We start from the raw sequence: 12,822 nt of genomic DNA, 5'->3' as shown, positions 1-12,822 counted from the left end.
ATGTAGGTCGACGCAGATTTCTGAAATTCAGTATTGGCTGACGATTTTCCGTGATGAGTGTCAGCTCGAAATTCTTCGGGTTTTAATATATTACGCGAAGAATATATTATGAAAATGTAAATTAAAGCTCTGTACCCTTGAAAGTATCGTTAAATGCATGGTACCAACCAAGTGGCACTTGAGTATGCAACACGGATTATAGCGATTAATGCTGGTTGAAAACGACTTCCACCAGAACTGCGATACGGGCTTGTAAAATACAATATTGTAATGGTATTTAAAATCTCCGGTAATATATGCTATAGCTGTTGTCTATCTGCTAACCCTAGGCCACTAAGGTTTGGGTCGAATTGACCCCAGGCGAACAAATATGTGAGCCATATTTTCCTGTGCGGTCGGATTGTTCTTGCCAGCCATGTAATCCTAAATGGTTATATACACTATCAATGGGAATAAAGCATTAGCTGATTATCGCTGATACCTCGCCGCTCTGAGCTATTGATTGAGCATGGGTCAGATTTTGAAAGTATATTGGTCGGACAAACTGTTTTTCTCGTCATTGTAATCGGATCGATTCCGACTGTTTATCAGTAGGGCAAGTTTTTGCAACTTTTGCAACTTTATTTTACAGCTTCCGGCAGCTTCCTAAATACTCGTAAGATATGTAGCATGCTGCTTTAAGCTGTTTGAAGGAATCTTATAGTCAGGGTTGCCATACCGTCCTTATTTCTAAGATTTGTCCTTATTTTGAAGGGCCACGTCTTAGAAAGCTCAACTGTCCTTATTTCTAAGAAATGTCCTTATTTTCGACTTGCGTCCTTATTTTGTCTTATTTTCAACCGCTACAGAACTTCGATCATTTTCCTCTGATATCTGTGTTGCATTATATTCTACAATTATGCTTTTTCGCCGAGATTTTATGACATCATAAATGAAAGAAACTCTTGTGACGTACACACCACAAGATTTGACTTCCAAGTGGTGAGATAGCTAGGAGAATGAGTGGTGGTATCGCAGTTTCGTTTGCACCAAGCTACCGCAGCTGACGTCATTTTAGCACTAAACAGCAGTACCAGGTTCCTGCTATTTCGTCTACAGCAGAATAAGCTCAAGCTGCAGCATTTATTGTGTGGTGAAAAAAGGCACAGTGCAGTCGACACATTGGTTAAAAAGTGGTAACGCTATAAATCATTGATAAATTTTTTAAATCATATTGCACTATAGTTTTTGCTACTAGGCTAAATCTGATTAGTTTAAATCAGTGGTTCTTGACCTTTTTCCTCCAGCGCCCCCTTTCAAAAATTATCGTGCTCCAGCGCCCCCCAACCCCATATTGTAAGGAATGTAATAAAGACAATGATAAACCAAACTTCTGAGGGCTTCGCCCCCAAGAACGCCGTAGCGTGATTTCGATGGTAGGTAAAGTTTGTGCGGCCTGGTCGCCATAAGGTACCAAAATTTTCTATAATGCCTGAATGAATAGGTGGTAATTACATGTACAAGTCGCTATAAACTTTTTATCCTCTCAGCCCACGTAATCAGATTTACCAGTAGCGCTGAGTGAGCTGTTGTATGGGTAAATAAAGGGCACGTAATTATTAATTAAACATATTCGGGCGTGCCCGTAGGTACAATTAATTCGTTACCAGGGCCGTAACAGCACTTCGTCAGCCCCCACCCCCAAAAAACGTTGGTCTTGCCCCCCCCCATTGGGTGATAAGCCAGACTTCCGGGGGGCTTCGCCCCCAGACCCTCCTTCGGCTATCCGCTATTTGCTGATACTAGTCATCTACACTGGGTGTCCGTTTACTGAGCCAGCTATTCTCGCCTGGACGCACGATGCGCGAAAAATTTCAATAAATAATGATTGAATTGGTCAATATGATCGGGAATTGCATGTATATTGATATCAACTTTTGTCCTCTCTCTGCTCACGTAAACAGATTTACCGGTAGAGCTGAGTGATGTGTGATTGAAAAGGTAGGACCCCTCAATAATAATTATACATCTTCGGGCGTATACCCGTTGGCAGGAACGAAACGGCACTTCGTCAGCCCCCCCCCCCCGAAAACACTTGGGTCTTGGGGCTCCCATAGGGTGATAAACCGACCGCCCCCATCACGTTGTTCGCTTTAGCCACGAAATCAGCTGTACTGTTTAGCGAGCCAGTGCGAAGCGCGAAAACTTTCGATAATTCATGATAAAATCGGTCAGTAAGATCGGGAATTGCATATATATTGCAATCCATTTCTTGTCCTCTCTGCTCACGTTACCAGATTTACCGTTAGAGCTGAGTGAGGTGCAATGTTCCCTCTAAGCTGTGCACGTGCGCAGTGCTGACACGGTCTCTGCGCACAGAAAATCTACGTTGCGCACAACAAATCCGAAGTTATGACCTTTTTTTAGTCGTTACGCACTGTTATCCAAGGGTCTGCGCAGTGAGTTGTTGAGTGTGCGCAGACTCGTCAAAACGTAGAGCGAACATTGTGAGGTGTCTTGGAAACTGTAGTGCCCGTAACTAATAATTAAACATATTCGGCGGGCGAACCCATTGGTATGACTTCGTTGCATGATGTTATTTCGTGACCTCCTGTCTGCTATATCTAAAATATAGGATCGCACTATTCGCACAACAGGGATATCGCCCAACAGGAATATCTAGCTTTAGATATCCCTTTCGCCCAATCGTACTAACCTAAAAGACGCACACGATTTCAAATTGGGATTTCTTCACTGGCATGTAATTATTCCCTTGAGGTGTCTTGGAAACTGTAGGGCCCGTAACTAATAATTAAACATATTCGGCGGGCGAACCCATTGGTATGACTTCGTTGCATGATGTTATTTCGTGACCTCCTGTCTGCTATATCTAAAATATAGAATCGCACAACAGGGATATCGCCCAACAGGAATATCTAGCTTTAGATATCCGTTTCGCCCAATCGTACTAACCTAAAAGACGCACACGATTTCAAATTGGTATTTCTTCACTGGCATGTAATTTTTCCCTGCCAGAGGGAATTCGTCTTCTGGGGTTCAGATTGCGAAGACAGGAACATTCGGTGCCAGTCATTTAGGCGCCCATGGACAATTAAACCAATATGACGAAGTTTTCGGTGGTAATTTGCTCTGAATACTCATTAGGGATATGTCCCACCAGCACATCATCTACTGCGAAGCCATTTTTCTCCAGCGCCCCCCATACCGCCCCCCTGAGCCCAGCGCCCCCCATATCGCCCCCTGAGCGTTTCCGCCCCCTTCAAAATCGCCAGCACCGCTTGGGGGGCGCTGGAGACAAGGTTAAGAACCACTGGTTTAAATGAACAGGCGTAAAAACGTTTTTCGTGACGATTATGAGAGAGAATCCAGGGGTTTCTAACGAAACTTGAAGGGCGAGTGTTTTGCACTTAACATTATCTGCAATTGTGACATTAACCTGGATGGAGGCAATAGGAAAGACTGCTATTTCAACTCACATTGATACACCGAAACACAAGAAGTGTGTCATGATGGTTAATTTGAGCCAGTCGATGAATAATTTTGTCCACAAGTCGATCAGCACCAACGACCACAGACTACAAGGCAGCTGCTGCTGAGGGTACGTCACGTACCTGGGCATTCCATACTGTCAAACACCAGCAATCATTCATCACCATCGATTGCATATCGTAATTGTTCAAAGCAATATTCCCCGATGTCAACATTGCAAATAAGTTTTCTTCGGTCAGGACCAAGACTATACAAGCATTGTTACTGGAATTTTTGCTCCATCCGCTCAAATACGATTTCGTCTAAAACCCGGTGTACGGTTTTTTTCCATCTTGGTTGACGCCTCTAACGAGGTGGAGAAATTTGGTTTATCACCGTAGGGGGAGGGGAGGCAAGCCCAACGTTTTTTTTGGGGGGGGGGCTGACGAAGTACTGTTTCGGATCTGAATAAAGGTAGACCTACACCTGAGCTGTCGCGAGAGCCATGACGCACTTTCTAATAAAAAGGAGTTGCTAAAGCAGAATATTTCTGGTGAAAAGTATGGAATGTCATATGCCATGGCTCGTATAGATACAAAGTATGTACAAAAACACTTTTTCGTGCTAATCTAATTTTTTGACTGTCCTTATTTTTGGGCCAATGTCGATGGTAACCCTGCTTATAGTGCAACTTTTTGCAACTTTTGTCGATTTATTTTCATGCAACTTTGTGCAACATTTTGCAACTTTTTCGATTTTTCATGAAAGTATTACTGATCTTGGTAAAATACACGACCACATTCGACTGAATTACCGTAAATCAGCACTGAAGTAACGCTCTTACGGGTATTTCGGGAGCTGAGTCGGAAAGTTCCCCTTTTTTAGTCAATCAATAGAGAATGCGGATGGAAAACTGTATTTCAGGAGTGGATTTGTGAAGTTGAACTTTTTTGTTTTTAGTCAACCGAGCAAAATGTGGTCTCTTAGTGCAACTTTTGTCAAAAATAAATGCAACTTTCCACGGATTAATCACTTTTTCGCATTGTTTATGTCACGCGGAGTCAACTAAGCATAACGACAAGCTTTCAGATCTCTGTGCTGGTCAGAGAAAGTTAGTTTTAGGTGGATTGAATGCGTGAATAATATTCAGGCTTATTGCGGAAGATGCATCACATGTCAAACATGCATTGGACCCGATATAGATTCTGATTCAATTTACTTTCTTGTAATAATTAACTGTTGTACTGTTGTATTATTGTATCGTATTGTATTGTTGTATTGTATTGTTACATTGTAATACCTGTTGTAATAATAATCGATGAGGTCACTTTGACGTTGACCCCACCTCGACATTCGTGTTATGATGTTACGCCTTATACGGGGGGTATCTTGAAAAGGGTAGACAGTAGGGTTCAATAGAGGAAGATTCCTCCTTATAACGTCCTGCAGGAGGTTATTAGACAGCTGTATAGCGAAATTGATAAGACAAAAATCATATTAACTGATGGGGTCAATTTGATTCCACCTTGCCATTCGTGTATCGGTTTCCCACCTTAGGGGCCTAGGGATGTACGGATCATGGTTTTCCGGGATCTGGACTCAATATTGTTCGATAAAGTGGAATCCTGATCCAATCCGTATCCTGTTTCAGTCTTAAATGTAAAAATTCGTATCCAAAAACAACCTCCACGATGCTGATCATCAATCTTTCCAATTGCACTACGGCAATGCATTGAAGTTTGATATTAGGGATTTTTCGAAATAGTTGTGCAATGCCGAAGCCAGCTGAGTCCAATTTTATATAAGATATCGAAGTAAGCAGCAGAAAGTCACTTTCACCGAGCGAGATAGCGCAATGGTGATGCGTCCAGCTTCTTGATCGGTAGGTCGTGGGTTTGCTCCCCGGCGGCGTCAGACCAAAGACTCCCAAACTGGTATCCGCGGCTATCCTGCTAGGCGCTCAGCAATCACGGATAGCATGGAGGAGAAAAAATAGGGGTGCAGACTAGATGACCTTGCTCAAAAGGCAGTATCGCATCTCCGTCATCGAAGCACCTCGATGATGAAGGCGAAAAAATTCCGTATCTCTCTCTCTCTCTCTCTCACTGATGCTCTAGCCAGGGGCGGGAAATATACGGCCCACGAAGGGATTTTGTCCGGCTCGCGGACTGCTTTCCGTCTTACATGATAATTTTGCCGAGATTCCCCACTACTTGCTTACTACGTTAAATTTTAGTGACTGTATGTTATTATATACGTGTGCGCGCACTATGCGCAGCGTGCGAGAGTGGAGCTTACGCGTAAGTACGTCGAAGAGAGAAGACTTGCACTATCGGCATATCAGACATGGGGTGATTACTTTATGAATGTAATCGATTGCGATTACGATTACTTCGGAATCACGCGATTACGATTACGATTACGATTACAGCAAAATCAGGAAGTAGTCGATTACGATTACGATTACATTGAAAAAGTAATCACGATTACTCACGATTACATTTGTTTTGCTTGGGACTATAATCTTAAATGATATATGGGAAGACAATACAAGGATTGCGATGAAAAGGCTTAATGAGATATCAACTTTCTTCATCATGCGTCATTTGCTTATTACGTCATAATATATCAATTGCCCAACTTAATAGTGGATAATTTATCTCATCCAACGATTTGCATTATTGCCAGGTCTTTACCTGCCGCGCCCCAAATTCCTTCATAGAGTGGGGAGCGTGCTCGAAGGGGACTCAAAAGTATTTCGTAAACCAACATATATTATAGAGCATTTTCGAGAATTTAATTAATTCTTGTAAATGTTTTTCGAGCTTTGCGATTCAAATATCTCTAGTACAGGGGTCACCAACGCGGACCAAATGAGTCGACCGCGGTCGCTGTAGTAGTGGGGGCTTTTGGGGTGGGCGAGGTGGGCGGTCGCCAGGGGGGCTGGCCGAAGGGCTCCCTTATTGGGATTATGTGCTTTTTTCAAGGATAATGACCAATAAACATGGAAATCCGTGTAAGGCAAGAATAGGATTCCGTACAGATGTGTCAATCATCATCAAATCTCTGCATTTGTTAGAGAAGTACCATATCCCGATAATCATCACGTCTCTGCATGCGGTAAAATTACTTAGTTTTAATGTCGTGTATCTTTGCACACATGAAAAAATAGACATGGCCGAATCCAGCACCTGGCCAAACCTTGATAGATAGATAATAATAACAGATGCAAAAGAGGGGTCTAGGGGCGAAGCCCCCCATAAGATACGGATAGATACTTATAGGGGGGGCGGTAAGTCTCGCCAAGGCTTCCCCCGTTCGTATGGCCACCACTGCGCTGTAGCAAATATCCAAATGAGAGATTTGATAGTTGGAGCTCGTTTCATATGAGCAGCAGTTGAACATGGGTCGGCCGACGCCAAGGAACATACGAACGCAGTCGCTGGGGGCATTGCTTGTCTTCGCCCACGCGGCGGCTCAACGGGAATCTATATAGTTAATATTCCCGAGTCTAGACGCGGAGATCGGCGCTTCTGCGCGCACTGCAGCAACGCAACTGAGCTTGGAGGAGCTGGTGTGAGTCCCTGCGAGTGAGCGTTTTTTTTCTTGGTAAGGGGCGGAAACCCGGCCCAGTGCTTTGATTGTCTTACTCTAAGTGAAGAAATCCAACTGAACATGGATAAACGACGGGAGTACGAGGTAACCCGTCAGTCGTCGCAATAATCAGCACACACTACACAAGAAGTAGCTTTTTGTTTCAAAACAGTTGGTGACCCCTGCTCCAGTAGATAGCTGGGTTAGAAATGCATACATCTTCCCCTCAAGAAAAAACATACATATAGGCTATATTTTATGGGAACAGGCATTTCGTAGCCGGTCATTACCGCATCACGATCCCACAACACACCAAAACACATATGCAGTTTCGGCCAACACGCAACTCCCAGGGATGTGATACCAAAGAAACACCTTGGCCGAAACTTAGGGTAGGCTATTCGTCCATTGTCAATAGCCGCGCTGAGTCGGCGGGACTAATAACTCCTGTCCTTCCAATCTGGGCCCACAATGCAAATGTCACCCGGCGCATCCACAAAAGAATAAAGCCATGACAATTTGTGTGGGCGTCTCACAAAAGATATTCTTTTAGTCTGCTACGTTAGGGCGAGTACAATATCTTGTGATTATACAACGGACTGGAGGTCGCGAATTAACAACATACAGTAAATATAACAACATACCAGATGCTATCAATATGAATTACGTGCCCCAGCTTTACAGGTAAATCTGACACTCGGGGCTCATAGAGGTTATAAATGAATAGTAATATATATGCAATTACCAATATTATTGACGAAATTCACTTTTGAAAATTGACCAACGGTTGGACAGGGGAATTGCTGTTTTGGCTGAATTGCTGATTCTAGCTACAACCCACGCTAACATGTCAGGCTATATAAGCGGATGGTTATGGCGATAGGTCTAAACTAAATGCTAAGTAACGAACTGTGAAATAACGATTGACGCCCGTTTCAAGTAGTTATATGAGAATAAGATATGGTTAACATAAAAATTCTGCCTTCAACTTAATACATATACAGCGAGCTGCTGTTACGAGAAACGGCTAAGCACGGCTCGGTTATGATATATACTAGCAGCTGTTTATTTGTAATGCTTCGTTGTGGAAACTGCAATGTCTTATTCGACGAGTACAAAATTACGAATCTTCTTCAGGTGCACGTGCGTACGTAGGCTTCATGTTCGCCAAGCAGCAATGGTAAACGGCGTTTAACTAAGCACAACCAAACATTATTACATAAGTTACTATTTGAAACTATAGGCAGAGTGGTGATCAATATTCTGCTGCGAGGTAGCGGCTTCTGTAGTGTATTGTTAACCTGATATACACCACGGGAGGTGTTCTTACAATCATACTACAATGTCCATCGAATGTCTGTTTACTATGTGTGGATACTTGTTACGCAATTACGAGCGGAGCTAATACTTCTGACGTAATAATGAGTCAGTGGCGTTTGAAAATAGACGTTTGTGCTAACGCTAACGTGATATATTATCTCATTCTTGTTCACGAATATTCAGTTTATGTCATAGTCCTTGTACAAACAAAAAGTAATCGTTCTTTCACAAACAAATCGATTAGATATGGGAAGTAGTCGATTACGATTACGATTACTTCGGATTTTTTTCGAATGTAATCGATTACGATTACGATTACTTCAAAATGCTGTAATCGTCGTAATCGATTACGATTACTAATCGCGATTACCCCATGTCTGCGGCATATACGATGTACTCAACCCTAATGTCGTTTGTGGTAATCATGGTGTTTGTCGACCACATTGGTTATTCACACCAGGGTGATATTTCTTATTTTTTGATCCGTAACCGCCGACTTGTAGCTTGGCACACTTCTAGGCTTTTGTAAGACACCGCTTATGCCAGGGGGCGCCAACTCAAAACGGGTCGCGGGCCACTTTTAAAATTTCGTATAAGACGCGGGTCGCATGAATTCAATATCGAGATTAATTAGGCCATACAGTTGAACAACGACGCTATCTATTCACCTGTTCAACCCTAATGAATTGTATCTTGGTAAATTAGGGGTACCGGGGTTATCGACCGCCTTAAAATCTTAATTAAGGATTGCACCGCTGATTGATCAGAGAGAATCAGATATGGCGGCGCCTGTGTGACAATGCTATTCTCAAATCCACATTGTCTTTCTCATTATCGACGAGAAATGACTTTGAAGCGACATTGTCGTTAAAATACATAGCCTACCTTTACTACGATTTATTCCTTACCTAAGTGGATAAATGGACGAATAATGTATCGATTCAACAATCCGGCCCGCTAAGTACTTAATTCTTACTTAATTTTCCTATATCCGGCCGCCGATTGGAGAAGTTGCCCGCCCCTGCTCTAGACCAATGTCTCCCATGTTTTTCCAGCTACCGCCCCCCTGGACAACGAATAAAGTGCCAGCGCATATTGTTCTGCACTACAATGTAATCAGCTCCTCATGCTCCAGAACTTCACAGAATGGATTGATTATCCGGGAATGAATCTCTAATTGAAATATGTCCTGGAATCTAATTATGCTATCCTCGTGCAATTTTCTGTTTCTCCATCAAAATCGGGCATGCGCTGTACTGGTAGCTCATGCAAGCTTGAAAATAGAAGCAGTTTACGTGTCGCGAAATTCCGGTGAAATATATATATGAATCCGGACAGCGCCATTTACACCTTCATCTTGTATCAATGATACTAAGAACGGGTATACTCTACTAATAAATTTTCAAGATATGCCGGTCAAGTAAACGCGATATCGCTCCCGCACCCAGAACGCCATGTCGAAGATAACGGTCGCAGCACTGTGGAAAATCCACGATCGTTTGAAACGTAACAACTTGCATTGTGCAATAACTGCTCAAATACTTCGTAGTTCTCACAGTAAACAATGAACCACGCTTCTCAGGGATACTGCCAACAGCTAAATTAGTCCATTGTTGGGTCGGTTCAACATTGGAAAGTAACATTGGAATTTTCCCGTACAGCTGAATAAATAGACAGACGACCCTAAATTACCCTGACTGAATCGATTCTGCATTTTACTGCGAATTTAGTTGCTTTATTTATCAATCGTTTCAACACTACGGAACAGTGCCTTCTGAACCTACTACGACCCCATTTGTTCTCAGCGCCCCCTACCGCCCAATTTTAAAACCATCGCCCCCCAATCGCCCATTTCATGGTTAGCGCCCCCTTTACGCTCGCGAACGCGCCCAGGGGGCGCTTGCGCTGCCCTAGACATTTGGAATCCTGTCCTGATCCGGATCCGGCTGTCACGTAAAATGTGAATCCGTATTCGATCCTGTTTGAGAAAACATTGTCGGATTCCTGTCGGTTATAATCCAAAATTCTGATCCTACAAATCTCTACTACCTGCCCCATTTCGTTACATTTTGGTTATATTTCAAATCAAAAGTATGCTCATGCCTAAGGATCACTTGTCCGCTACTAGACCTTGACAATAAAGCTATAGCGTATCTATACCTGCCTTATTACCTGAATCAGGAAATATTACTTCCACGCTTGATGTTAAATGATTTGATGATGTTTGCAATGACAGCAGTAGCAAATGAGGATGTTGAATTGGATGTCGATTCCCATACTAAGTAACCCACAGATTAGCGATTGCTTGATTGCGTGAACAGAAAACATGTCGCAACGTCGCCAAGTTATCAACGAAAGAAGTCAGCTCTTATAGGAATAGTGTCAAAAACATATCCTGGGTAATATCAATCAATTCAACTTGCAGATCGGAGACGCTTCGCATTTTCTGCATTTTCGCGCTGCCGATTAGGGACGATAGCCATTCGTACTCCGCCACGCCAAGGAATGGAGGGAAGTTGTAGGTCACGCCATTGATTATCCGCCAGACAGTGCTTTTGAAAACTTCTGATATCCTCCGTCTTTCCAACGACATAAATCGCTTCATTCAGAGCCACGCTGTCATACGACGACAATCTCGGCGTATTGGCTACGGAATCGGACCAGTTTTGGCCTGCACTTGAATTGTTCCAAACCACGGTACGCTCGTCATCTCCCCCTACTGCATATATCCTGTCATTCACATGAACCAGTACAAACGCTCTCCGAGACAATGTCATCCCGCTTGCCATTGTCCAATTACTGCTCAGAGTGTCGTAAATCTCTATTTCGCGGACATAGGAATCGCCAGCTGCATCTAAAACACCGCCCGCGACTAATATTTTACTTCCGACCACACAGGTTGCAAAATCATATCTGGGAAATCTCATTCCTGAACTGAAGCGCCATCGATTTCCAGCGCATACCTCGACAGTCTCGTCACCTGACAAATAAACGTGAATTAATAAACGATTACAACTTGGGAGGCAACGAGATCGTGACAAGTACTTCGTGGGAGTGCCTGATTGCTAACTCGTGATACCGGTCCAAAACGACATAATAAAATTGCCAAGTATAACTCTTGTCAACGGTATGAGTTTGACTAATCAGAAACCTGTATTTTCTCTTGATCATTAGTGTAGTCGCGCAGCCATGATTCAGTGTTAGTTAGGATCAAGTCAACTCTAGTCATTGCTCATTTTAATTCGAGTCAAGTCAAGTCACTGGATTTTTGGAGGTTACTCGAGTCAAATCGAGTAATGTCAATTCAAGTCACAAGTCAAGTCACTAGTCAAGTCAAGTTGAAGTTTCAAAGTTTGAGTCATGATTCAAAGTCATTGTATTTTGCTAACTGTTTTAAATTCAGATGGACTCCGCATTTGTTCTGAATCGAGAAACGCATAAGAAGTTGATTATACACGCAAAAAGGCACTGTATCGTTCGCGCATACGTAGAAGAGCTAAACTGTACACATGTATAGCGGTATAGCCTGAGTCTGTAATTATCAGCCTAAATCAGGATAACATGCGAAACCTCAGAAATTCTAAAAATTGATATGGTGCAATACCCTGCCCACCTATATATCCACGATAAACAATTATAAACGTATAAACTATATTCTTTAGATTCAAATGATACTAGAGCAGGGGTTCTCAACCTGATGGGCGCGCCCCCCTTGGGGGCGCGGGAAGCTCTCATGGGGGGCGCGAAAAATGGACGAAGTCAGTATAGGGGGGGGGGGGGGGTGCGAGAAATTGACAAAGTCGGTATAAATTGTCCGTGTCTGAACATGTGTTTCACATCCATTATGAGAAGACGATTAATGAAGATGAAATTTATTCCATATTCAAGAAAGTTTGCAAATACAAACTCTAGCAACCGCGCTCAACGGAGTATAGTCTGATTTCAACTTCATTTGAGCAAATTTTTGAAATTCTTTGAAGATTTAGAGCAATTCCCACGTGTAAGTCATTCATTGCTTCATAGCTTTGACAGTAGCCTAAAGCTTGTCGCGCCGGGCAGCTCTTGTTAGTAGCTTGCGAACTGCACTGCCTAAGACAGACTTAGATGCAACATAGGTTGCCCGGTTTCGCCCTCAATTAGGCTATAAATCAACACAATTTCATTAATTTCCAAAACTGATCAAATTTAGCCTGGCAGGACAGAACGACGCCTTGCTCTCTGTACTCACTACCAGCATCAGGATTAGTCTCAGGGTGACCTACCTTGATATTAATTAATGGATGTCTTGTTCAATGTTTTTTTGTAATTTTCAAACAAGTTTGGAGAAATTTGCCAGCAATGTAAAAGACTCAACAACTGGAATGCAGATTCAAAATTGGCGTAAGATAGACCTTATGTATACTATTAGATCAGGGGTGGGCAGCCTGCGGCCGTAGAAGG

At 42.9% G+C, this 12,822-nt stretch overlaps 1 protein-coding gene and 1 long non-coding RNA gene across 2 annotated transcripts in view; both read right to left on the bottom strand.

The window, feature by feature from the left end:
• Nucleotides 1-12,822, bottom strand: part of LOC145449027 (uncharacterized) — a 374,781-nt gene that overhangs the window by 181,191 nt on the left and 180,768 nt on the right. The gene's annotated exons all lie outside the window — the stretch shown is intronic.
• LOC145448385 (kelch-like protein 25) overlaps nt 10,690-12,822 on the bottom strand; it is a 98,526-nt gene continuing 96,393 nt past the window's right edge. Inside the window, exon 2 of the mRNA XM_080326769.1 lies at nt 10,690-11,362. Coding sequence (XP_080182895.1) covers nt 10,797-11,362 — 566 coding nt within the window. The 3' untranslated portion in view covers nt 10,690-10,796. The remainder of the gene's footprint in view (nt 11,363-12,822) is intronic.

The sequence above is a fragment of the Botryllus schlosseri genome, chromosome 10 (genome assembly GCF_051294905.1).
Source record: "Botryllus schlosseri isolate E-star chromosome 10, Bs_hap1, whole genome shotgun sequence".
NCBI classification, from domain to species: Eukaryota; Metazoa; Chordata; class Ascidiacea; order Stolidobranchia; family Styelidae; genus Botryllus; species Botryllus schlosseri.
This window is presented reverse-complemented; position numbering and strand designations above follow the sequence as displayed.